Raw genomic sequence first — 25,252 nt, 5'->3', positions numbered from 1 at the left:
CAGGTCGAGCCCTGTCAGGGGGTGCTATCCCCAGGTCTGCGGGGGATAAAGAGAAGCACACCCTAGCCCTGTCAGGGGGTGCTATCCCCAGGTCTGCAGGTCTAGCTAGCCCTGTCAGGGGGTGCTATCCTCAGGTATGCAGGTCGAGCCCTGTCAGGGGGTGCTATCCCCAGGTCTGCGGGGGATAAAGAGAAGCACACCCTAGCCCTGTCAGGGGGTGCTATCCCCAGGAATGCAGGTCGAGCCCTGTGTCAGGGATGGCACTCTATTATGAGTGGCACAGGACACCCAGAAAGGGTTTGGGTGGTTGTGCCAAAATAAAGTGGACAGATAAGTACACACACAGCAGAAATGAAAGAGAACGAAGAGTAGGCAAGAGTAGCAATGACAAAGGTACAGAATGAATTCCGTCTTGGGGTGTATGCAGATATAGGAAAAGAGTATTCCACGAACCTTAGGAAATACTCTAGCCTTCTGCACAGTTTGCTATAACAGAGGCCCACGCTGTTTGCTCATGGCTTGGAACAGCAGCTATGGGTGTCTGTAATGTAGAAACGAGACAAGGGAAGGGGCAGAGGTTGACTGATGGGAACCAACAGACAAGCTCTGTACAAAAGGGTCTACAAACAGTACAAGAGAAGATACTTACAGACAAATCCAGGAAAAGGTGGTTGATAGCAAACTAGCAGAAGGAAATGAAGGGAAAGTCGTGTAACAGGATTGGATAGCAGAGGACAGTAAGGAACAAGGTTGAGAGCTCAGAGGAGCAGGAAAGCAATGAGCAAGCCCACAGGAGCAGGGCTGTAAGATAGAGAGCCCAGAGGGAAAGGGCTTAGGGCAGCAGAGTAAAGCAAGCTGCACGGCAAGGAACCCAGAAGGGCCGGGCAGCAAGGAGTGAGCCCTGAGGGGCAGGGCCGCTGACCGTAGAAGGTTGCAAAGGACTGTAGAGGGCTGCTAGGCCGAGAACCCAGCGGAAAAAGGTAGGTAGTAGGCAGCGGAGCGTGATAAGCTGCAAAGTAGGAAGCCCAGAGGACAAGAGCTGTAGGCAGCCGGAGTGAGGCAGGCTGCAGAGCAGGGAGCCCAGAGGACAAGGGCTGTAGGCAGCCGGAGTGAGGCAGGCTGCAGAGCAGGGAGCCCAGAGGACAAGGGCTGAGGCTGGAAAGCAGCAGAGCGTGATCAGCTGCAATGTAGAGAGCCCGGCAGGGCAAGGGCGGAGGCTGGAAGGCAGCAGAGCGTGATCGGCTGCAATGTGGAGAGCCCGGCAGGGCAAGGGCGGAGGCTGGAAGGCAGCAGAGCGTGATCGGCTGCAATGTGGAGAGCCCGGTAGGGCAAGGGCGGAGGCTGGAAGGCAGCAGAGCGTGATCGGCTGCAATGTAGAGAGCCCGGCAGGGCAAGGGCGGAGGCTGGAAGGCAGCAGAGCGTGATCGGCTGCAATGTGTAGAGCCCGGCAGGGCAAGGGCGGAGGCTGGAAGGCGGCAGGGTGTAGCAGGCTGCAAGGCAGGAGCCTGTCAGGATACTGGAACAAAAAACAGGTGGAAGCAGCATACAAAGTTTGTAGCTCGAAGCAAAAAGGTGCCGGAAGGACTCTCAATGCAAGAGAGTGAGCTCTCGCAGGCAGCAGCCTTTATACTGCCCAGCCCAGCACAGAGGCAGGCTAATTGGTTGCACCTGGCTCAGCACACCTGCAGACAATCGGCCACCTCCCTCTCTGTTCCTGAGCTGGTGGAAGCAGAGCAAATCCCTAGGGCTTCTGGGAATTGTAGTTCTGATGAAGAAAAATAGGAATAGCCAGGAATAGATGGTTATAGCCAAGTGCATACGGTAAGTGTAGTTTTCTGGGAAAAATAAAAAAGAACCAAAGTCTTGCAAATGGGAAATAAAGTCCAAATAGTGAATAGCGGTTGATCCAAGAGTTTTCTGTAGATAAATGAATAACAATTTGTCCATATTGATCGCCAATGTATGCGCCCATGGCGCAGGCATGACACCCTGTCAGGGGGTGCTATCCCCAGGTCTGCGGGGGATAAAGAGAAGCACACCCTGGCCCTGTCAGGGGGTGCTATCCCCAGGTATGCAGGTCTAGCCCTGTCAGGGGGTGCAATCCCCAGGTCTGCGGGGTGTATAGAGAAGTACGCCTTCTCCCTTTAGCGCGCTCTCAACGTTCCAGAGGGGAATTTCTTGTGGTATTTAATCCCTGTATTCACCTGCGGAGCAAAATATGTACAAAAGAGAGAGGGGCCGTGTCTGTGAGGCCCAATGTACCAACCAAGAAACGGGGTGCTAGCTTCCAAAAGTCTCCCTCCTGCTGAAAGCATATCAGGGCAGGGCAGGATGGGGCTGACCGCTTCCCAGGACTTTGGTTGTGTATGTTGTCATCTTCAGGGCCAGTGGGGTCAAAGGAGGATTCACCCCTGCGATGCATAGTTCAGTGTGCGAGGGATCGGTCCCCATCCCGTCCCCTCAAAGGGTGCGGGGCAACCACTAGAGGCGCACTTGCCACACAAGCAAGTGCCATAACTGTAGGCACAGCATAGCCTACATATGCCGGGGTCGCAGATCACCCGTAATCCCACCCTACAATGATGCGCTGGTGAGTGCCGCTGGCACTGGTGAGTGCTCCTGCCACTGCGCTGGTGAGTGCCACTGCCACTGCGCTGGTGAGTGCTCCTCCCACTGCGCTGGTGAGTGCTCCTGCCGCTGCGCTGGTGAGTGCTCCTTCCGCTGCGCTGGTGAGTGCCGCTGCCACTGCGCTGGTGAGTGCCGCTGCCAATGGGCTGGTGAATGCCGCTGCCACTGTGCTGGTGAATGCCGCTGCCACTGCACTGGTGAGTGCTCCTGCCACTGCGCTGGTGAGTGCTCCTGCCACTGCGCTGGTGAGTGCCGCTGCCACTGCGCTGGTGAATGCCGCTGGCACTGCGCTGATGAATGCTCCTGCCACTGCACTGGTGAGTGCCACTGCCACTACACTGGTGAGTGCTCCTGGCACTGTGCTGGTGAGTGCTCCTGCCACTGCACTGGTGAGTGCCACTGCCACTGCACTGGTGAGTGCTCCTGCCACTGTGCTGGTGAGTGCTCCTGCCACTGCGCTGGTGAGTGCTCCTTCCACTGCGCTGGTGAGTGCTGCTGCCACTGCGCTGGTGAGTGCTCCTGCCACTGCGCTGGTGAGTACTCCTGCCACTGCGCTGGTGAGTGCCGCTGCCACTGCGCTGGTGAATTCCACTGGCACTGCGCTGGTGAGTGCCGCTGCCACTGCGCTGATGAATGCCGCTGCCACTGCGCTGGTGAATGCCGCTGGCACTGCACTGTTGAGTGCTCCTGCCACTGCGCTGTTGAATGTCGCTGCCACTGCGCTGGTGAATGCCGTTGGCACTGCGCTGGTGAATGCCGCTGCCACTGGTGAATGCTGCTGCCACTGCGCTGGTGAATGCTGCTGCCACTGCGCTGGTGAATGACGCTTCCACTGCGCTGGTGAATGCCGCTGGCACTGCGCTGGTGAATGCCACTGCCACTGGTGAGTGCCGCTGCCACTGCGCTGGTGAATGCCGCTGGCACTGCGCTGGTGAATGCCACTGCCACTGGTGAGTGCTGCTGGCACTGCGCTGGTGAATGCCACTGCCACTGCGTTGGTGAATGCCGCTGCCACTGGTGAGTGCTGCTGCCACTGCACTGGTGAATGCCGCTGACACTGCACTGGTGAATGCTGCTGCCACTGCGCTGGTGAATGCCGCTGTCACTGCACTGGTGAATGCCGCTGGCACTGCGCTGGTGAATGCCACTGGGCTGGTGAATGCCGCTGCCACTGCACTGGTGAATGCCGCTGCCACTGCGCTGGTGAATGCAGCTGCCACTGTGCTGGTGAATGCTGCTATTACTGCGCTGGTGAATGCTGTTGCCACTGCGCTGGTGAATGCCGCTGCCACTGCGCTGGTGAATGCTGCTGCCACTGCGTTGGTGAGGCGGCACTGGTGAATGCCGCTGCCACTGCGCTGATGAAATCTGCTGCCACTGCACTGGTGAATGCTGCTGCCAGTGTGCTGGTGAATGCCGCTGCCACTGGTGAATGCTGCTGCCACTGCACTGAAATGCCGCTTCCACTGCGCTGGTGAATGCCGCTGCCACTGCGCTGATGAATGCCGCTGCCACTGCACTGGTGAATGCCGCTGCCACTGCACTGGTAAATGCCGCAGCCACTGTGCTGGTGAATGCCGCTTCCACTGCGCTGGTGAATGCTGCTGCCAATGCGCTGGCGAATGCCGCTGCCACTGCACTGGTGAATGCTGCTGCCACTGCGCTGGTGAATGCCGCTGCTACTGCGCTGGTGAATGCTGCTGCCACTGCGTTGGAGAATGCAGCTGCTACTGCACTGGTGAATGCTGCTGCCACTGCGCTGGTGCATGCTGCTGACACTGCGCTGGTGAATGCTGCTGCCACTGTGCTGGTGAAAGCCGCTGCCACTGCGCTGGTGAATGCCACTGCCACTGCACTGTTGAATGCTGCTGCCACTGTGCTGGTGAATGCCGCTGCCACTGCGCTGGTGAATGCTGCTGCCACTGCACTGGTGAATGTCGCTGCCACTGCACTGGTGAATGTCGCTGCCACTGCACTGGTGAATGCTGCTTCCACTGCGCTGGTGAATGCTGCTTCCACTGCGCTGGTGAATGCCGCTGCCACTGCATTGGTGAATGCCGTTTCCACTGCGATGGTGAATGCTATTGCCACTGCGTTGGTGAATGCAGCTGCTACTGTACTGGTGAATGCTGCTGTCACTGCGCTGGTGCATGCTGCTTCCACTGCGTTGGTGAATGCCGCTGCCACTGCATTAGTGAATGCTGCTGCCACTGCGCTGGTGAATGCCGCTGCCACTGCGCTGGTGAATGCCGCTGCCACTGCACTGGTGAATGCTGCTTCCACTGCGCTGGTGAATGCTGCTTCCACTGCACTGGTGAATGCTGCTGTCACTGCATTGGTGAATGCCGCTGTCACTGCATTGGTGAATGCCGTTTCCACTGCGATGGTGAATGCTATTGCCACTGCGTTGGTGAATGCAGCTGCTACTGTACTGGTGAATGCTGCTGTCACTGCGCTGGTGCATGCTGCTTCCACTGCGCTGGTGAATGCTGCTGCTACTGCGCTGGTGAATGCTGCTGTCACTGCATTGGTGAATGCCGCTGCCACTGCATTAGTGAATGCTGCTGCCACTGCGCTGGTGAATGCCGCTGCCACTGCACTGTTGAATGCTGCTGCCACTGCGCTGGTGAATGCTGCTTCTACTGCGCTGGTGAATGCTCTTGCCACTGCTCTGGTGAATGCCGCTGCCACTGCACTGTTGAATGCCGCTGCCACTGTGCTGGTGAATGCTGCTGCCACTGCTTTGGTGAATGCCGCTGCCACTGCACTGGTGAATGCCGCTGCCACTGCGCTGGTGAATGCTGCTTCCACTGCGCTAATTAATGCTGCTGTTACTGCGTTGGTGAATGCTGCTGCCACTGCACTGGTGCATGCCGCTTCCACTGCCTATGTGAATGCTCCTGCCACTGCGCTGATGAATTCTGCTGCCACTGTGTTGGTGAATGCTGCTGCAACTGCGCTGGTGAATGCCGCTGCCACTGCACTGGTGAATGCTGTTTCCACTGTGCTGATGAATTCTCCTGCCACTGCACTGGTGAATGCTGCTGCCACTGTGCTGGTGAATGCTGCTGACACTGCGCTAATGAATGCCGCTGCCACTGTGCTGGTGAATGCTGCTGCCACTGCGCTGGTAAATTCCACTGCGCTGGTGAATGCTGCTGCCACTGGGCTCGTGAATGCTGCTGCCACTGCGCTGGTGAATGCTGCTGCCACTGCACTGGTGAATGCCGCTGCCACTGCGCTGATGAATTCTGCTGCTACTGTACTGCTAAATCCGCTGCAGCTGCGCTGGTGAATGCCGCTGCCACTGCGCTGGTAAATGCCGCTGCCACTGCGCTGGAGAATACCGCTGCCACTGCGCTGGTGAATGTCGCTGCCACTACGCTGATGAATGCTGCTTCCACTGCGCTGGTGAGTGCTCCTGCCACTGCACTGGTGAGTGCCGCTGCCACTGCGCTGGTGAATGCCGCTGGCACTGCGCTGATGAATGCTCCTGCCACTGCACTGGTGAGTGCCACTGCCACTACACTGGTGAGTGCTCCTGGCACTGTGCTGGTGAGTGCTCCTGCCACTGCACTGGTGAGTGCCACTGGCACTGCACTGGTGAGTGCTCCTGCCACTGTGCTGGTGAGTGCTCCTGCCACTGCGCTGGTGAGTGCTCCTTCCACTGCGCTGGTGAGTGCTGCTTCCACTGCGCTGGTGAGTGCTCCTGCCACTGCGCTGGTGAGTACTCCTGCCACTGCACTGGTGAGTGCCGCTGCCACTGCGCTGGTGAATGCCACTGGCACTGCGCTGGTGAGTGCCGCTGCCACTGCGCTGATGAATGCCGCTGCCACTGCGCTGGTGAATGCCGCTGGCACTGCACTGTTGAGTGCTCCTGCCACTGCGCTGTTGAATGTCGCTGCCACTGCGCTGGTGAATGCCGCTGGCACTGCGCTGGTGAATGCCGCTGCCACTGGTGAATGCTGCTGCCACTGCGCTGGTGAATGCTGCTGCCACTGCGCTGGTGAATGACGCTTCCACTGCGCTGGTGAATGCCGCTGGCACTGCGCTGGTGAATGCCGCTGCCACTGGTGAGTGCTGCTGCCACTGCACTGGTGAATGCCGCTGACACTGCACTGGTGAATGCTGCTGCCACTGCGCTGGTGAATGCCGCTGTCACTGCACTGGTGAATGCCGCTGGCACTGCGCTGGTGAATGCCACTAGGCTGGTGAATGCCGCTGCCACTGCACTGGTGAATGCCGCTGCCACTGCGCTGGTGAATGCAGCTGCCACTGTGCTGGTGAATGCTGCTATTACTGCGCTGGTGAATGCTGTTGCCACTGCGCTGGTGAATGCCGCTGCCACTGCGCTGGTGAATGCTGCTGCCACTGCGTTGGTGAGGCGGCACTGGTGAATGCCGCTGCCACTGCGCTGATGAAATCTGCTGCCACTGCACTGGTGAATGCTGCTGCCAGTGTGCTGGTGAATGCCGCTGCCACTGGTGAATGCTGCTGCCACTGCACTGAAATGCCGCTTCCACTGCGCTGGTGAATGCCGCTGCCACTGCGCTGATGAATGCCGCTGCCACTGCACTGGTGAATGCCGCTGCCACTGCACTGGTAAATGCCGCAGCCACTGTGCTGGTGAATGCCGCTTCCACTGCGCTGGTGAATGCTGCTGCCAATGCGCTGGCGAATGCCGCTGCCACTGCACTGGTGAATGCTGCTGCCACTGCGCTGGTGAATGCCGCTGCTACTGCGCTGGTGAATGCTGCTGCCACTGCGTTGGAGAATGCAGCTGCTACTGCACTGGTGAATGCTGCTGCCACTGCGCTGGTGCATGCTGCTGACACTGCGCTGGTGAATGCTGCTGCCACTGTGCTGGTGAAAGCCGCTGCCACTGCGCTGGTGAATGCCACTGCCACTGCACTGGTGAATGCTGCTTCCACTGTGCTGGTGAATGCTGCTTCCACTGCGCTGGTGAATGCCGTTTCCACTGCGATGGTGAATGCTATTGCCACTGCGTTGGTGAATGCAGCTGCTACTGTACTGGTGAATGCTGCTGTCACTGCGCTGGTGCATGCTGCTTCCACTGCGCTGGTGAATGCTGCTGCTACTGCGCTGGTGAATGCTGCTGTCACTGCGTTGGTGAATGCCGCTGCCACTGCATTAGTGAATGCTGCTGCCACTGCGCTGGTGAATGCCGCTGCCACTGCGCTGGTGAATGCCGCTGCCACTGCACTGGTGAATGCTGCTTCCACTGCGCTGGTGAATGCTGCTTCCACTGCACTGGTGAATGCTGCTGTCACTGCATTGGTGAATGCCGCTGTCACTGCATTGGTGAATGCCGTTTCCACTGCGATGGTGAATGCTATTGCCACTGCATTGGTGAATGCAGCTGCTACTGTACTGGTGAATGCTGCTGTCACTGCGTTGGTGAATGCCGCTGCCACTGCATTAGTGAATGCTGCTGCCACTGCGCTGGTGAATGCCGCTGCCACTGCGCTGGTGAATGCCGCTGCCACTGCACTGGTGAATGCTGCTTCCACTGCGCTGGTGAATGCTGCTTCCACTGCACTGGTGAATGCTGCTGTCACTGCATTGGTGAATGCCGCTGTCACTGCATTGGTGAATGCCGTTTCCACTGCGATGGTGAATGCTATTGCCACTGCATTGGTGAATGCAGCTGCTACTGTACTGGTGAATGCTGCTGTCACTGCGCTGGTGCATGCTGCTTCCACTGCGCTGGTGAATGCTGCTGCTACTGCGCTGGCGAATGCTGCTGTCACTGCATTGGTGAATGCCGCTGCCACTGCATTAGTGAATGCTGCTGCCACTGCGCTGGTGAATGCCGCTGCCACTGCACTGTTGAATGCTGCTGCCACTGCGCTGGTGAATGCTGCTTCTACTGCGCTGGTGAATGCTCTTGCCACTGCTCTGGTGAATGCCGCTGCCACTGCACTGTTGAATGCCGCTGCCACTGTGCTGGTGAATGCTGCTGCCACTGCTTTGGTGAATGCCGCTGCCACTGCACTGGTGAATGCCGCTGCCACTGCGCTGGTGAATGCTGCTTCCACTGCGCTAATTAATGCTGCTGTTACTGCGTTGGTGAATGCTGCTGCCACTGCACTGGTGCATGCCGCTTCCACTGCCTATGTGAATGCTCCTGCCACTGCGCTGATGAATTCTGCTGCCACTGTGTTGGTGAATGCTGCTGCAACTGCGCTGGTGAATGCCGCTGCCACTGCACTGGTGAATGCTGTTTCCACTGTGCTGATGAATTCTCCTGCCACTGCACTGGTGAATGCTGCTGCCACTGTGCTGGTGAATGCTGCTGACACTGCGCTAATGAATGCCGCTGCCACTGTGCTGGTGAATGCTGCTGCCACTGCGCTGGTAAATTCCACTGCGCTGGTGAATGCTGCTGCCACTGGGCTCGTGAATGCTGCTGCCACTGCGCTGGTGAATGCTGCTGCCACTGCACTGGTGAATGCCGCTGCCACTGCGCTGATGAATTCTGCTGCTACTGTACTGCTAAATCCGCTGCCGCTGCGCTGGTGAATGCCGCTGCCACTGCGCTGGTGAGTGCTGCTGCCACTGCGCTGGTGAGTGCTCCTGCCACTGTGCTGGTGAGTACTCCTGCCACTGCACTGGTGAGTGCCGCTGCCACTGCGCTGGTGAATGCCACTGGCACTGCGCTGGTGAGTGCTCCTGCCACTGCGCTGGTGAGTGCTGCTGCCACTGCGCTGGTGAGTGCTCCTGCCACTGTGCTGGTGAGTACTCCTGCCACTGCACTGGTGAGTGCCGCTGCCACTGCGCTGGTGAATGCCACTGGCACTGCGCTGGTGAGTGCCGCTGCCACTGCGCTGATGAATGCCGCTGCCACTGCGCTGGTGAATGCCGCTGGCACTGCACTGTTGAGTGCTCCTGCCACTGCGCTGTTGAATGTCGCTGCCACTGCGCTGGTGAATGCCGCTGGCACTGCGCTGGTGAATGCCGCTGCTACTGGTGAATGCTGCTGCCACTGCGCTGGTGAATGCTGCTGCCACTGCGCTGGTGAATGACGCTTCCACTGCGCTGGTGAATGCCGCTGGCACTGCGCTGGTGAATGCCGCTGCCACTGGTGAGTGCCGCTGCCACTGCGCTGGTGAATGCCGCTGGCACTGCGCTGGTGAATGCCACTGCCACTGGTGAGTGCTGCTGGCACTGCGCTGGTGAATGCCACTGCCACTGCGTTGGTGAATGCCGCTTCCACTGGTGAGTGCTGCTGCCACTGCACTGGTGAATGCCGCTGACACTGCACTGGTGAATGCTGCTGCCACTGCGCTGGTGAATGCCGCTGTCACTGCACTGGTGAATGCCGCTGGCACTGCGCTGGTGAATGCCACTGGGCTGGTGAATGCCGCTGCCACTGCACTGGTGAATGCCGCTGCCACTGCGCTGGTGAATGCAGCTGCCACTGTGCTGGTGAATGCTGCTATTACTGCGCTGGTGAATGCTGTTGCCACTGCGCTGGTGAATGCCGCTGCCACTGCGCTGGTGAATGCTGCTGCCACTGCGTTGGTGAGGCGGCACTGGTGAATGCCGCTGCCACTGTGCTGATGAAATCTGCTGCCACTGCACCGGTGAATGCTGCTGCCAGTGTGCTGGTGAATGCCGCTGCCACTGGTGAATGCTGCTGCCACTGCACTGAAATGCCGCTTCCACTGCGCTGGTGAATGCCGCTGCCACTGCGCTGATGAATGCTGCTGCCACTGCACTGGTGAATGCCGCTGCCACTGCACTGGTAAATGCCGCTGCCACTGCGCTGGTGAATGCTGCTGACAATGCGCTGGCGAATGCCGCTGCCACTGCACTGGTGAATGCTGCTGCCACTGCACTGGTGAATGCCGCTGCTACTGCGCTGGTGAATGCTGCTGCCACTGCGTTGGAGAATGCAGCTGCTACTGCACTGGTGAATGCTGCTGCCACTGCGCTGGTGCATGCTGCTGACACTGCGCTGGTGAATGCTGCTGCCACTGTGCTGGTGAAAGCCGCTGCCACTGCGCTGGTGAATGCCACTGCCACTGCACTGTTGAATGCCGCTGCCACTGTGCTGGTGAATGCCGCTGCGCTGGTGAATGCTGCTTCCACTGCACTGGTGAATGTCGCTGCCACTGCACTGGTGAATGCTGCTTCCACTGCGCTGGTGAATGCTGCTTCCACTGCGCTGGTGAATGCTGCTGTCACTGCATTGGTGAATGCCGCTGCCACTGCATTGGTGAATGCCGTTTCCACTGCGATGGTGAATGCTATTGCCACTGCGTTGGTGAATGCAGCTGCTACTGTACTGATGAATGCTGCTGTCACTGCGCTGGTGCATGCTGCTTCCACTGCGCTGGTGAATGCTGCTGCTACTGCGCTGGTGAATGCTGCTGCCACTGCGCTGGTGAATGCCGCTGGCACTGCGCTGATGAATGCTCCTGCCACTGCACTGGTGAGTGCCACTGCCACTACACTGGTGAGTGCTCCTGGCACTGTGCTGGTGAGTGCTCCTGCCACTGCACTGGTGAGTGCTCCTGCCACTGTGCTGGTGAGTGCTCCTGCCACTGCGCTGGTGAGTGCTCCTTCCACTGCGCTGGTGAGTGCTGCTGCCACTGCGCTGGTGAGTGCTCCTGCCACTGTGCTGGTGAGTACTCCTGCCACTGCACTGGTGAGTGCCGCTGCCACTGCGCTGGTGAATGCCGCTTCCACTGGTGAGTGCTGCTGCCACTGCACTGGTGAATGCCGCTGACACTGCACTGGTGAATGCTGCTGCCACTGCGCTGGTGAATGCTGCTTCCACTGCGCTGGTGAATGCTGCTGTCACTGCATTGGTGAATGCTGCTGCCACTGTGCTGGTGAAAGCCGCTGCCACTGCGCTGGTGAATGCCACTGCCACTGCACTGTTGAATGCCGCTGCCACTGCACTGGTGAATGCCGCTGCTACTGCGCTGGTGAATGCTGCTGCCACTGCGTTGGAGAATGCAGCTGCTACTGCACTGGTGAATGCTGCTGCCACTGCGCTGGTGCATGCTGCTGACACTGCGCTGGTGAATGCTGCTGCCACTGTGCTGGTGAAAGCCGCTGCCACTGCGCTGGTGAATGCCACTGCCACTGCACTGTTGAATGCCGCTGCCACTGTGCTGGTGAATGCCGCTGCGCTGGTGAATGCTGCTTCCACTGCACTGGTGAATGTCGCTGCCACTGCACTGGTGAATGCTGCTTCCACTGCGCTGGTGAATGCTGCTTCCACTGCGCTGGTGAATGCTGCTGTCACTGCATTGGTGAATGCCGCTGCCACTGCATTGGTGAATGCCGTTTCCACTGCGATGGTGAATGCTATTGCCACTGCGTTGGTGAATGCAGCTGCTACTGTACTGATGAATGCTGCTGTCACTGCGCTGGTGCATGCTGCTTCCACTGCGCTGGTGAATGCTGCTGCTACTGCGCTGGTGAATGCTGCTGTCACTGCGTTGGTGAATGCCGCTGCCACTGCATTAGTGAATGCTGCTGCCACTGCGCTGGTGAATGCCGCTGCCACTGCGCTGGTGAATGCCACTGCCACTGCACTGGTGAATGCTGCTTCCACTGCGCTGGTGAATGCTGCTGTCACTGCATTGGTGAATGCCGCTGCCACTGCATTGGTGAATGCCGTTTCCACTGCGATGGTGAATGCTATTGCCACTGCGTTGGTGAATGCAGCTGCTACTGTACTGATGAATGCTGCTGTCACTGCGCTGGTGCATGCTGCTTCCACTGCGCTGGTGAATGCTGCTGCTACTGCGCTGGTGAATGCTGCTGTCACTGCGTTGGTGAATGCCGCTGCCACTGCATTAGTGAATGCTGCTGCCACTGCGCTGGTGAATGCCGCTGCCACTGCGCTGGTGAATGCCACTGCCACTGCACTGGTGAATGCTGCTTCCACTGCACTGGTGAATGCTGCTTCCACTGCACTGGTGAATGCTGCTGTCACTGCATTGGTGAATGCCGTTTCCACTGCGATGGTGAATGCTGCTGCTACTGCGCTGGTGAATGCTGCTGTCACTGCATTGGTGAATGCTGCTGCCACTGCGCTGGTAAATTCCACTGCGCTGGTGAATGCTGCTGCCACTGGGCTCGTGAATGCTGCTGCCACTGCGCTGGTGAATGCCACTGCGCTGGTGAATGCCGCTGCCACTGCGCTGGTGAATACCGCTGCCACTGCGCTGGTGAATACCGCTGCCACTGCGCTGATGAATTCTGCTGCTACTGTACTGCTAAATCCGCTGCCGCTGCGCTGGTGAATGCCGCTGCCACTGCGCTGGTGAATGCCACTGCGCTGGTGAATGCCGCTGCCACTGCGCTGGTGAATACCGCTGCCACTGCGCTGGTGAATGTCGCTGCCACTACGCTGATGAATGCTGCTTCCACTGCGCTGGTGAATGCTCCTGCCACTGCTCTGGTGAATTCCACTTCCACTGCACTGGTGAATGTTGCTGCCACTGCGCTGGTGAATGCTGCTGCCACTGCACTGGTAAATGCTGCTGCCACTGTGCTGGTGAATGCTGCTGTCACTGCGCTGGTGAATGCCGCTGCGACTGCGCTGGTGAATGCCGCTGCCACTGCGCTGGTGAATGCCGCTGCCACTGTGCTGATGAATTCTGCTGCTACTGTACTGCTAAATCTGGTGCCACTGCGCTGGTGAATGCTGCTTCCACTGCGCTGGTGAATGCCACTGCACTGGTGAATGCCGCTGCCACTGCGCTGGTGAATACCGCTGCCACTGCACTGGTGAATGTCGCTGCCACTACGCTGATGAATGCTGCTTCCACTGCGCTGGTGAATCTGCTGCCACTGCGCTGGTGAATGCTGCTGCCACTGCACTGGTAAATGCTGCTGCCACTGTGCTGGTGAATTCTCCTGCCACTGCACTGGTGAATGCTGCTGCCACTGTGCTGGTGAATGCTGCTGACACTGCGCTAATGAATGCCGCTGTCACTGTGCTGGTGAATGCTGCTGCCACTGCGCTGGTAAATTCCACTGCGCTGGTGAATGCTGCTGCCACTGGGCTCGTGAATGCTGCTGCCACTGCGCTGGTGAATGCCGCTGCCACTGCACTGGTGAATGCCGCTGCCACTGCGCTGATGAATTCTGCTGCTACTGTACTGCTAAATCCGCTGCCGCTGCGCTGGTGAATGCCGCTGCCACTGCGCTGGTGAATTCCACTGCGCTGGTGTATGCCGCTGCCACTGCGCTGGTGAATACCGCTGCCACTGCGCTGGTGAATGTCGCTGCCACTACGCTGATGAATGCTGCTTCCACTGCGCTGGTGAATGCTCCTGCCACTGCTCTGGTGAATTCCACTTCCACTGCACTGGTGAATGTTGCTGCCACTGCGCTGGTGAATGCTGCTGCCACTGCGCTGGTGAATCTGCTGCCACTGCGCTGGTGAATGCTGCTGCCACTGCACTGGTAAATGCCGCTGCCACTGCGCTGATGAATTCTGCTGCTACTGTACTGCTAAATCCGCTGCCACTGCGCTGGTGAATGCCGCTGCCACTGCGCTGGTGAATGCCACTGCGCTGGTGAATGCTGCTGTCACTGCGCTGGTGAATGCCGCTGCCACTGCGCTGGTGAATGCCGCTGCCACTGCGCTGGTGAATGTCGCTGTGACTGCGCTGGTGAATGCCGCTGCCACTGCGCTGGTGAATGCCGCTGCCACTGCGCTGGTGAATGCCGCTGCCACTGTGCTGATGAATTCTGCTGCTACTGTACTGCTAAATCTGCTGCCACTGCGCTGGTGAATGCCGGCCCGCCACTGCGCTGGTGAATGTCACTGCACTGGTGAATGCCGCTGCCACTGCGCTGGTGAATACCGCTGCCACTGCACTGGTGAATGTCGCTGCCACTACGCTGATGAATGCTGCTTCCACTGCGCTGGTGAATCTGCTGCCACTGCGCTGGTGAATGCTGCTGCCACTGCATTGGTAAATGCTGCTGCCACTGTGCTGGTGAATGCTGCTGTCACTGCGCTGGTGAATGCCGCTGCCACTGCGCTGGTGAATGCCACTGCCACTGCGCTGGTGAATGCCGCTGCGACTGCGCTGGTGAATGCCGCTGCCACTGCGCTGGTGAATGCCGCTGCCACTGTGCTGATGAATTCTGCTGCTACTGTACTGCTAAATCTGCTGCCACTGCGCTGGTGAATGCCGCTGCCACTGCGCTGGTGAATGCCACTGCACTGGTGAATGCCGCTGCCACTGCGCTGGTGAATACCGCTGCCACTGCACTCGTGAATGTCGCTGCCACTACGCTGATGAATGCTGCTTCCACTGCGCTGGTGAATCTGCTGCCACTGCTCTGGTGAATGCTGCTGCCACTGCACTGGTAAATGCTGCTGCCACTGTGCTGGTGAATGCTGCTGTCACTGCGCTGGTGAATGCCGCTGCCACTGCGCTGGTGAATTCCACTTCCACTGCACTGGTGAATGTTGCTGCCACTGCGCTGGTGAATGCTGCTGCCACTGCGCTGGTGAATCTGCTGCCACTGCGCTGGTGAATGCTGCTGCCACTGCACTGGTAAATGCCGCTGCCACTGCGCTGATGAATTCTGCTGCTACTGTACTGCTAAATCCGCTGCCACTGCGCTGGTGAATGCCGCTGCCACTGCGCTGGTGAATGCCACTGCGCTGGTGAATGCTGCTGTCACTGCGCTGGTGAATGCCGCTGCCACTGCGCTGGTGAATGCCGCTGCCACTGCGCTGGTGAATGTCGCTGTGACTGCGCTGGTGAATGCCGCTGCCACTGCGCTGGTGAATGCCGCTGCCACTGCGCTGGTGAATGCCGCTGCCACTGTGCTGATGAATTCTGCTGCTACTGTACTGCTAAATCTGCTGCCACTGCGCTGGTGAATGCCGGCCCGCCACTGCGCTGGTGAATGTCACTGCACTGGTGAATGCCGCTGCCACTGCGCTGGTGAATACCGCTGCCACTGCACTGGTGAATGTCGCTGCCACTACGCTGATGAATGCTGCTTCCACTGCGCTGGTGAATCTGCTGCCACTGCGCTGGTGAATGCTGCTGCCACTGCATTGGTAAATGCTGCTGCCACTGTGCTGGTGAATGCTGCTGTCACTGCGCTGGTGAATGCCGCTGCCACTGCGCTGGTGAATGCCACTGCCACTGCGCTGGTGAATGCCGCTGCGACTGCGCTGGTGAATGCCGCTGCCACTGCGCTGGTGAATGCCGCTGCCACTGTGCTGATGAATTCTGCTGCTACTGTACTGCTAAATCTGCTGCCACTGCGCTGGTGAATGCCGCTGCCACTGCGCTGGTGAATGCCACTGCACTGGTGAATGCCGCTGCCACTGCGCTGGTGAATACCGCTGCCACTGCACTCGTGAATGTCGCTGCCACTACGCTGATGAATGCTGCTTCCACTGCGCTGGTGAATCTGCTGCCACTGCTCTGGTGAATGCTGCTGCCACTGCACTGGTAAATGCTGCTGCCACTGTGCTGGTGAATGCTGCTGTCACTGCGCTGGTGAATGCCGCTGCCACTGCGCTGGTGAATGCTACTGCCACTGTGCTGGTGAATGCCGCTGCCACTGCGCTGGTGAATACCGCTGCCACTGTGCTGATGAATGCCGCTGCCACTGCGCTCGTGAATGCTGCTGCCACTGCGCTGGTGAATGCCGCTGCCACTGCACTGGTGAATGCCGCTGTCACTGCACTGGTGAATGCCGCTGCCACTGCGCTGATGAATTCTGCTGCTACTGTACTGCTAAATCCGCTGCCACTGCGCTGGTGAATGCCGCTGCCACTGCGCTGGTGAATGCCACTGCGCTGGTGAATGCCGCTGCCACTGCGCTGGTTAATACCGCTGCCACTGCGCTGGTGAATGTCGCTGCCACTACGCTGATGAATGCTGCTTCCACTGCGCTGGTGAATGCTCCTGCCACTGCTCTGGTGAATGCCGCTGCCACTGCGCTGTTGAATGTTGCTGCCACTGCGCCGGTGAATGCTGCTGCCACTGCGCTGTTGAATCCGCTGCCACTGCGCTGGTGAATGCTGCTGTCACTGCGCTGGTGAATGCCGCTGCCACTGCGCTGGTGAATGCCGCTGCCACTGCGCTGGTGAATGTCGCTGCGACTGCGCTGGTGAATGCCGCTGCCACTGCGCTGGTGAATGCCGCTGCCACTGCACTGGTGAATGCTGCTGCCACTGCGCTGGAGAATGCCGTTGCCACTGCGCTGGTGAATGCCGCTGTCACTGCACTGGTGAATGCCGCTGCCACTGCGCTGGTGAATGCCGCTGCCACTGCGCTGGTGAATGCCGCTGCCACTGCACTGGTGAATGCTGCTGCCACTGCGCTGGAGAATGCCGTTGCCACTGCGCTGGTGAATGCCGCTGTCACTGCACTGGTGAATGCCGCTGCCACTGCGCTGGTGAATGTCGCTGCCACTGCGCTGGTGAATGCCACTGCCACTGCGCTGGTGAGTGCCACTGCCACTGCGCTGATGACTGCTGCTTCCACTGCACTGGTGAATGCTGCTGCCCCTGCGCTGGTGAATGCCGCTGCCACTGCATTGGTGAATGCCACTGCCACTGCATTGGTGAATGCCGCTGCCACTGCGCTGGTGAATGCCGCTGCCACTGCATTGGTGAATGCCGCTTCCACTGCATTGGTGAATGCTGCTGCCACTGCGCTGGTGAATGCCACTGCCACTGCGCTGGTGAATGCCGCTGTCACTGCATTGGTGAATGCCGCTGCCACTGCACTGGTGAATGCTGCTGCCACTGCGCTGGAGAATGCCGCTGCCACTGCGCTGGTGAATGCCGCTGCCACTGCATTGGTGAATGCCGCTGCCACTGCATTGGTGAATGCTGCTGCCACTGCACTGGTGAATGCCGCTGCCACTGCACTGGTGAATGTCGCTGCAACTGCGCTGGTGAGTGCTGCTTCCACTGCGCTGGTGAATGCTGCTGCCACTGCGCTGGTGAATGCCGCTGCCACTGCACTGGTGAATGCCACTGCCACTGCATTGGTGAATGCCGCTGCCACTGCGCTGGTGAATGCTGCTGCCACTGCGCTGGTGAATGTTGCTGCCACTGCGCCGGTGAATGCTGCTGCCACTGCGCTAGTGAATCCGCTGCCACTGCGCTGGTGAATGCTGCTGCCACTGCACTGGTAAATGCTGCTGCCACTGTGCTGGTGAATGCTGCTGTCACTGCGCTGGTGAATGCCGCTGCCGCTGCACTGGTGAATGCTGCTGCCACTGTGCTGGAGAATGCCGCTGCCACTGCGCTGGTGAAAGCCGCTGTCACTGCACTGGTGAATGCCACTGCCACTGCGCTGGTGAATGCCGCTGCCACTGCATTGGTGAATGCCGCTGCCACGGCATTGGTGAATGCTGCTGCCACTGCACTGGTGAATGCCGCTGCCACTGCACTGGTGAATGTCGCTGCCACTACGCTGATGAATGCTGCTGCCACTGCACTGGTGAATGCTGCTGCCACTGCGCTGGTGAATGCTGCTGCCACTGCATTGGTGAGTGCCGCTGCCACTGCACTGGTGAATGTCGCTGCGACTGCGCTGGTGAATGCCGCTTCCACTGGGCTGGTGAATGCCGCTGCCACTGCGCTGGTGAATGTCGCTGCCACTGCATTGGTGAATGCTGCTGCCACTGCATTGGTGAATGCCGCTGCCACTGCACTGGTGAATGCTGCTGCCACTGCACTGGTAAATGCTGCTGCCACTGCACTGGTAAATGCTGCTGCCACTGTGCTGGTGAATGCTGCTGTCACTGCGCTGGTGAATGCTGCTGCCACTGCACTGGTAAATGCTGCTGCCACTGTGCTGGTGAATGCTGCTGTCACTGCGCTGGTGAATGCCGCTGCCACTGCGCTGGTGAATGTTGCTGCGACTGCACTGGTGAATGCTGCTGCCACTGCGCTGGTGAATGCCGCTGACACTGCACTGGTGAATGCCGCTGCCACTGCGCTGGTGAATGTCGCTGCCACTGCGCTGGTGAATGCTGCTGCAGGCTGGAGGAAGGAGTTGCAGGCTGACCCCATAGAGACGGCGTGGTCTGTGTGCTTCCTGCTTCCAAAGCTTGGATCTTTGGCAGTTCTGAGTCCTGTCCAGAGCAGGGAGTGCTTTTCATGGCAGCTGTTCTTTCTGGATGGGATGTGCTTGGGGAATACAAGGCACTGGTGATGGTTTGCTGCTTGCAAAATGCAAAAGTGTCCTCAATTAATGCTCCCAGGCTTCACCCACCACTTGACAGTGGGGGGGTTCGGAGGGGGGTTTTAGAGACAAAGGTTTGATCGCAGACCAGGGTCTCAGTTTTACCCGGGTCGAAGGTTTGATCGCAGAGCAAGGCCTCCGTTCGAAGGTTTGATCGCAGAGCAAGGTCTCAGTTTTACCGTGGTTTGTCTGACTTTTCATGCGCACACTTCCCCATCCCTCTTTATGCACTTTCCTTCTCAGGTCTCCGCCCCTGAGAGCGGCCCCTCGTGTTGCCACCGGGAGGGAGGAGGACTGCTACTCGGCCTGGGGTGCAGTGTTGCGCTGAGAAAGGCTGCCATGTCTTGGCTGATGTGGGAAAGGGGCACGTGGCGGTGGACTTGATCATACTGTGCTTAGAGTATGCTGGGCTGGGCACAGACAGGAAATGACGAGCACACACTTCCGGGGCCCTGATTCGCGGTGCTTTCTGCGTGCTGTTGAACTGCTTCTCCACTAGGTGGCAGCGTCTTCCAAGCTATAGCAGAGTCGACATGACGTTTAGGCGCGACCCATTTGGCGCCGGACGTTCTGGCGCAGGTCACCTTTCAATGAGGCCAACAGAGCGCGGGGACCCTTAGGCGCCAGTATGTTTTGGCGCAGACCCCCAAACAGTCCCTTTCTCCTGCTCTCTATTGGAAGAAAACGCTTGATTGCGAGATCGTTGACACTTCTGTTTTATGGCAATCTGAGGAAGTGTTTTAACACCTTTTTAACTTTGATAGCGGGATTATTTTAAATGATTTCATTACTTGTAAAATGTGATTATGCAATATGTCTGCTTTCAAAGGTTAAAGAGCAGGTCTTACAGGTTTCCTTTCCGCTAGAGAGGTAGGCGGGCCGGCTGCGACTTCCAGACCATCCCTCATTCAGGCGCAATGGGAGCAGGCGCAGTGCCACGGCCACAGCAGCCCACCCCACAGCCCGGGGCAGCAGCCCACCCCACAGCCCGGGGCAGCAGCCCACCCCACAGCCCGGGGCAGCAGTGCCACGGCCGCAGCAGCCCACCCCACAGCCCGGGGCAGCAGCCCACCCCACAGCCCGGGGCAGCAGCCCACGCCACAGCCCGGGGCAGCAGTGCCACGGCCGCAGCAGCCCACCCCACAGCCCGGGGCAGCAGCCCACCCCACAGCCCGGGCCAGCAGCCCACCCCACATCCCGGGGCAGCAGTGCCACGGCCGCAGCAGCCCACCCCACAGCCCGGGGCAGCAGTGCCACGGCCACAGCAGCCCACCCCACAGCCCGGGGCAACAGCCCACGCCACAGCCCGGGGCAGCAGTGCCACGGCCGCAGCAGCCCACCCCACAGCCCGGGGCAGCAGTGCCACGGCCACAGCAGCCCACCCCACAGCCCGGGGCAACAGCCCACGCCACAGCCCGGGGCAGCAGTGCCACGGCCGCAGCAGCCCACCCCACAGCCCGGGGCAGCAGCCCACGCCACAGCCCGGGGCAGCAGTGCCACGGCCGCAGCAGCCCACCCCACAGCCCGGGGCAGCAGTGCCGCGGCCACAGCAGCCGTGCAAGGGTGGACGTACTTTCTGTGTCACCCCCACTCTGTAGCAGGGGGGCGCCACTCGCCACATCTCCTTCTCACGGGCAGGGAGAATAAACGCACCGTGAACCACTGGCACCTGGCGGAAGCAGGGTGGGTGTGGGGGCCCCAATTCATGAGCATGGCCCCTCCCCTCTCAGCACCTATGTGACTATCACACCGAGCCCATGTGCACTGCATGAGCAGGGGTTACGGGTACAGCCCCTTTCACGCTACCCACCGATTCAGGTGCACTGTGGGCAGCATAAAGACCCCCCCACCACCCCCACACACCCTCTTCCGCTCATGACCAACAGAAACCGGAGGTGTGCATCCCCTGCGCCGCTCTTCACTTGCATATGATATGATGTGATCCTTTATTTATATAGCGCCTATACACAATGTGTTTCAAAGCGCTTCAAGGCAAGGGAGGGAACAAGGTAAGGCCATGAGCAGTAAGGCCTTTCCTATCAGCATCATAGGCCGCCTTTGCATTATAGCTTGACTCTATATTTTGCACAGCCTGTGTAACCTGTACACATTCGCCTGTGCATCATGTATACTTTGTATATTTTAATGTAAATATTGTGTCTTATGTAACCTGCCTGTAACTAAATAATGCGCCCGGTTGCCCTTGGGCCTTGTGCGCTATACAAATAAACAAAATACAAAAAAAAATACAAATTAACTATTGTACTCAGCCTAATGACATTTCAGATAATGCAAGAGCTAAGACATAGATAAGGAAGGGAGGGGGGAGTGGGAAGGAAATGGAAACAGACAGAGGACTACAGTACTAGGCCTGACGACATTTCTGGTAGAGTCAGAGAAAAACAAAAGGTGAGGGAGAGGGGTGCAGAAAGGGACGGGAGGAACAAAACAAGCGACTATCATACTAGGCCTGACGACATTTCAGATAGTGCTGGAGGGAGGGGCAAATAAGGGGAGGGTGGAGAAGACAGACAAGGTTGGTATCATACTAGGCCACTCCCACATGATTCTGCGCACATACCCACTGAAGAGCACCGGAGGCACCGCCCTGTGTGACTATTCCCCCAAACAGGTGTAGTTTGAATGCCGTGCCTCAGGCCCCCCACAGGGCCTTGGCCCTCAGACACAGCTATTACCAGAGTCCCCTTGTATCCATTTTCCCTCAGACACAGCTATAGTCGCAGTTTCCCTGTATCCCCTTTGCCTTCAGACACAGCTATTGTCGGAGTTCCCCTGTATCCCCTTGGCCCTCAGACACAGCTATTGTCGCAGTTCCCCTGTACTCCCTTTGCCCTCAGACACAGCTATCCCCAGAGTTCCTCTGTATCCCCTTGGCCTCAGACACAGCTATACCCGGAGTTCCTCTGTATCCCCTTGTCCCTCAGACACAGCTATTGCCGGAGTTCACCTGTATCCCCTTTGCCCTCAGACACAGCTATCGTCGGAGTTCCCCTGTATCCCCTTTGCCCTCAGACACAGCTATCCCTGGAGTTCCCCTGTATCCCCTTTGCCCTCAGACACAGCTATTGACGGAGTTCCCCTGTATCCCCTTGGCCCTCAGACACAGCTATACCCGGAGTTCCCCTGTATCCCCTTTGCCCTCAGACACAGCTATCCCCAGAGTTCCTTTGTATCCCCTATTCCCTCAGGCACAGCTATCGTCTGAGTTCCTCTGTATCCCCTTTGCCCTCAGACACAGCTATCCCCGGTGTTCCCTTGTATCCCCTTTGCCCTCAGACACAGCTATCCCTGGAGTTCCTCTGTATCCCCTTTGCCCTCAGACAGAGCTATCCCCGCAGTTCCCCTTTATCCCCTTGGCCCTCCGACACAGCTGTCCCCGGAGTTCCCCTGTATCCCCTTGGCCCTCAGACACAACTATACCCGGAGTTACTCTGTATCCCCTTTGCCCTCAGACACAGCTATACCCGGAGTTCCTCTGTATCCCCTTTGCCCTCAGACACAGCTGTTAGGAAAGATTTCATATTGTATGTAATTTTCCCTCCATGTGGCAACCCCCAAACTTTTTGCTGCTGTTTAACACCCGATCTAGACTTTGCCAGGGAAGCGCAGCCTTCCGCCGCACTCCTCTGGGCTTTCGCTCAATTCTTATAGGGAAACTGACATGCCCTTAAGACAGTCAGTACAGGGAGACTTTGTTTCCCTTAGTCCTTTCTTCATGTTGCAACTTTTGTGCAACATGAAACAAGAGTGCACTGTAACTTACTTTACCGCGCTCTTGGGTCTCTAGTCATTCCAAAGGCCCTAGCAACCTCTCGCTGGACTCATTATGAACTGTGCAAGTGTGTCACGGACAGGACTGGTGGCAGCTATCGTTTCTCTTGTGTTTGGAACCCTTTTTTGCCATGTTATCCGCGCTTCCCGCGTTTGGCACGAATAGATGGCCTGGCTCCCAAAATGGCCATGCCACGAGGTTCTTTGTCCTGTTCTCTGACCGTCTTGCCCCTTCACCTTCCCCAGGTCGAGCCGACCCGGGTCAGTCCTTATTTGGTCATGCACTTTCCCGTGAAACCCCAAAGCTTTTGCTGGCTTCTGCTTGCCTTGTGTGTGCCTCCAGGATGTGGGCTGGGATGTCTGTTCCCAATGCACATCCTGGGTGGCAGAGAGTCTGGAGTGTCCGGAATGCCTGGGACCACCCTGGTCCATGATAGGTCCACGTATGGAGTGAGTGTTTGTGAGCAGATCTCCCATTGGGTCCTCTCTGTTTTGGCGCAAAGGGAACTTTGGATAAGAAGAGGCTGAAAACACCACTACCATGTCGATCTCCTGAGTTCACACCGAACAAGGGATAAGGTGCCAAGTATCCTGCAACAAGAAGCTGAGTCGAGGAACCGCTGTTGACCCGCTGAAGGTTTGGCACCCTGAACTGCTGTTGTCCTGCGAGACCCCTCTGCATCTGATCGTCCTAGAAGGTCTGCAAAGGCGCTTCGACCCATTGGAATAGTGGGATCAACTATTCCCGGCACCTTCATCAAACCCTGCAAGTAAGCCTCTTCGGAAGTATCCCTGGGCCAACCAGTGGGCTGACCAGCTCACGCAGGACGCTTTGCTCTGTCATTGCCGCCGTTTCGGCGAAGCCCTCGAAACGTGGTCTACTGCTTGCTCTGCGTCCACGGCACCGTCACACCGAATTTCATACACTTGGCATTCCCAGGTGGAGTGAGACGAGTGCGCCCGGACCAGAGTAAACGCGGTTGCCGTGTTGCCCTGCTGTGGTAACAACCTGTGCACGTTCGCTGCATCTGGGCCACCCTCTCTCCCTGCGTCCTGCTACCGCGGAATCTACACAGTGTCGAGACATCCTGATCATCGCAGCTGAACCTGCCAGCAACGTGAACTGAACTGGAGAAGTCTGGGTCTGCCTGCGTCGGGGACTGGTGAGTAGTCCATACCCCAACCGGTGGCCCCTAGCACAGGAGCCCTTTCCTTTCTACCGCTGTTGCGAAATAGCGGATTCTTCCTGCACTCTCTCTCTGCCTCTGCCCACAAGTGGAAGCCTTGCTCGAGTAGTGGGGGACTCGTTCTTCATCGCTTCATCTACCTTCCTGAACTGTCAGAGACCCTTGAAGAGACCCTAATTTGTCCATCGGCACCAGCATGTGCAGGTACTTTTGAGCTTAAGGCTCCTCTCTTTGTAGGGCTCGGACTTCCTCCTAGTTAGGTGTATTTTTGATGTCGAACTGGGTCTAATGATTACTTGCACTGCCTGTTTTCCTCCCCATCTAGGTGGTCTACATATTACGTGCTCATAACGCCTTAGACCCCTCGGTTTTGTATATACAGTGTATTGATTGTGATGTGTTGGTTTACTTCAGTATTATTGTGATTCTTTGCTATGGTCAATGTTACAAAGGCCTTGTAATAAATGTGTCTATATTTTTAATATAACGCCTGTCTGGAGTAATTTTTAAGTGTCCTTGCTTTGTGTGCTCCTTGAGGTCTTTCAGTCACCCTCACCCCTCTTGAGACTTAGTCTTGACCGCCGCCATCGCTACCCTGATTGGTCTGGCTTGTCCAGAGGTTACCTTGTTCCAAGAAACTAGGCTGGCCTTCTGAACCTCTGCCCCTCCAGGTCAGAGTTCAGAAATCCATCTTAACAAATTGGTGTACAGCGGTGGAGTACGACTGAAGGTATCCAGTGTTGCGCACAAGCAAAGGCATTTCAAGTTATTCCTACCAGGACACATAGTGAATTGTCATAGTATAACTTTTTAAAGGCCATAGTCCTATCTAACAGTATGGAAACAAGTACTGTGTTAACTTTAAATGCTTCTAAATCTGAAACATTGAAAAAGATGTGTGCTGAGAGAGGTGTCTCCTCTCAAGGCACCAAAATGGAAATTATCCAAAGAATCATGGCGTGGCAAGAAGCTCAGCTTAGCGCTATAGCTTCAGAGGACAGTGCAAAAGGAGGTGGGGCTGCTCTCACTGGTAGAACTGACAGTTCTGCCGCTGCACTGGTCCACAGCGACCATGAGGACAGGGAGGATGAAATGTCCAATGTTTCCTCTGCCAGTGCTGATGGGGAGGCCATACTTGAATTCAAGAAGCAAGAACTGCTGTTTAGGCAGAAGGAGCTTGATTTCAATATGGCCAAACTAAAAATCGAACAGACAGAAAAACAGAAAGACAGGGATCACCAGTTGGAACTGGCCAAGCTTCAAGTTGCCAATGGATCCAAGGGTCCTGGACATGGGCCTGGGGCCTCCTCTCATCCAAGGTTTCCAAAAGATCTGCTCAGTGGGTATGAGGAAACGAATGACATTATGGACTAGCTGAATACGTTTGAGTATGCATGCGAAGTTCAACAAGTTGAC

At 57.7% G+C, this 25,252-nt stretch overlaps 6 protein-coding genes across 6 annotated transcripts in view; 5 read left to right on the top strand and 1 right to left on the bottom strand.

The window, feature by feature from the left end:
- The first annotated feature begins 2,921 nt into the window (after window positions 1–2,921).
- On the top strand, window positions 2,922–3,452 carry LOC138520170 (ice-structuring glycoprotein-like). Its single transcript, XM_069632650.1, has one exon. It carries the CDS (start codon window positions 2,922–2,924, stop codon window positions 3,450–3,452), a length of 531 nt encoding a protein of 176 aa, XP_069488751.1.
- Window positions 3,453–4,126: 674 nt separating this feature from the next.
- LOC138520169 (ice-structuring glycoprotein-like) lies at window positions 4,127–5,923 on the top strand. The gene has a single exon (XM_069632649.1). The coding sequence runs from the start codon at window positions 4,127–4,129 to the stop codon at window positions 5,921–5,923; it is 1,797 nt and encodes a 598-aa protein (XP_069488750.1).
- A 92-nt stretch (window positions 5,924–6,015) lies between these two features.
- LOC138520167 (ice-structuring glycoprotein-like) lies at window positions 6,016–6,642 on the top strand. Its single transcript, XM_069632648.1, has one exon. It carries the CDS (start codon window positions 6,016–6,018, stop codon window positions 6,640–6,642), a length of 627 nt encoding a protein of 208 aa, XP_069488749.1.
- Window positions 6,643–7,182: 540 nt separating this feature from the next.
- LOC138520166 (ice-structuring glycoprotein-like) lies at window positions 7,183–9,171 on the top strand. Its single transcript, XM_069632647.1, has one exon. It carries the CDS (start codon window positions 7,183–7,185, stop codon window positions 9,169–9,171), a length of 1,989 nt encoding a protein of 662 aa, XP_069488748.1.
- Window positions 9,172–10,348: 1,177 nt separating this feature from the next.
- LOC138520165 (ice-structuring glycoprotein-like) lies at window positions 10,349–12,914 on the top strand. Its single transcript, XM_069632646.1, has 2 exons — window positions 10,349–11,345; window positions 11,497–12,914. Exons 1-2 carry the CDS (start codon window positions 10,349–10,351, stop codon window positions 12,912–12,914), a joined length of 2,415 nt encoding a protein of 804 aa, XP_069488747.1.
- A 503-nt stretch (window positions 12,915–13,417) lies between these two features.
- The window catches only part of LOC138520164 (pneumococcal serine-rich repeat protein-like), a 42,644-nt gene continuing 30,809 nt past the window's right edge, over window positions 13,418–25,252 (bottom strand). Inside the window, exons 3-9 of the mRNA XM_069632645.1 lie at window positions 17,673–18,747; window positions 16,390–17,628; window positions 15,629–16,119; window positions 15,092–15,461; window positions 14,523–15,013; window positions 14,129–14,355; window positions 13,418–14,079 (exon numbers count right to left, since the gene is read on the bottom strand). Of these exons, the coding sequence (XP_069488746.1) occupies window positions 13,418–14,079; window positions 14,129–14,355; window positions 14,523–15,013; window positions 15,092–15,461; window positions 15,629–16,119; window positions 16,390–17,628; window positions 17,673–18,747 (4,555 nt within the window). The remainder of the gene's footprint in view (window positions 14,080–14,128; window positions 14,356–14,522; window positions 15,014–15,091; window positions 15,462–15,628; window positions 16,120–16,389; window positions 17,629–17,672; window positions 18,748–25,252) is intronic.

This window comes from Ambystoma mexicanum, chromosome 13 (assembly GCF_040938575.1).
Source record: "Ambystoma mexicanum isolate Mex_15411 chromosome 13, UKY_AmexF1_1, whole genome shotgun sequence".
Taxonomy (NCBI): domain Eukaryota; kingdom Metazoa; phylum Chordata; class Amphibia; order Caudata; family Ambystomatidae; genus Ambystoma; species Ambystoma mexicanum.
This window is presented reverse-complemented; position numbering and strand designations above follow the sequence as displayed.

Excerpts from the sequence above, each read along its gene's own strand:
- LOC138520170 (XM_069632650.1), top strand. The coding sequence starts at position 2,922 with ATGAATGCTCCTGCCACTGCACTGGTGAGTGCCACTGCCACTACACTG.
- LOC138520169 (XM_069632649.1), top strand. The coding sequence starts at position 4,127 with ATGAATGCCGCTGCCACTGCACTGGTGAATGCCGCTGCCACTGCACTG.
- LOC138520167 (XM_069632648.1), top strand. The coding sequence starts at position 6,016 with ATGAATGCTGCTTCCACTGCGCTGGTGAGTGCTCCTGCCACTGCACTG.
- LOC138520166 (XM_069632647.1), top strand. The coding sequence starts at position 7,183 with ATGAATGCCGCTGCCACTGCACTGGTGAATGCCGCTGCCACTGCACTG.
- LOC138520165 (XM_069632646.1), top strand. The coding sequence starts at position 10,349 with ATGAATGCTGCTGCCACTGCACTGGTGAATGCCGCTGCCACTGCACTG. Across the intron at positions 11,346-11,496 it reads GGTGAATGCCGCTTCCACTG|CCGCTGCCACTGCGCTGGTG; the intron begins GTGAGTGCTGCT and ends TGCTGGTGAAAG.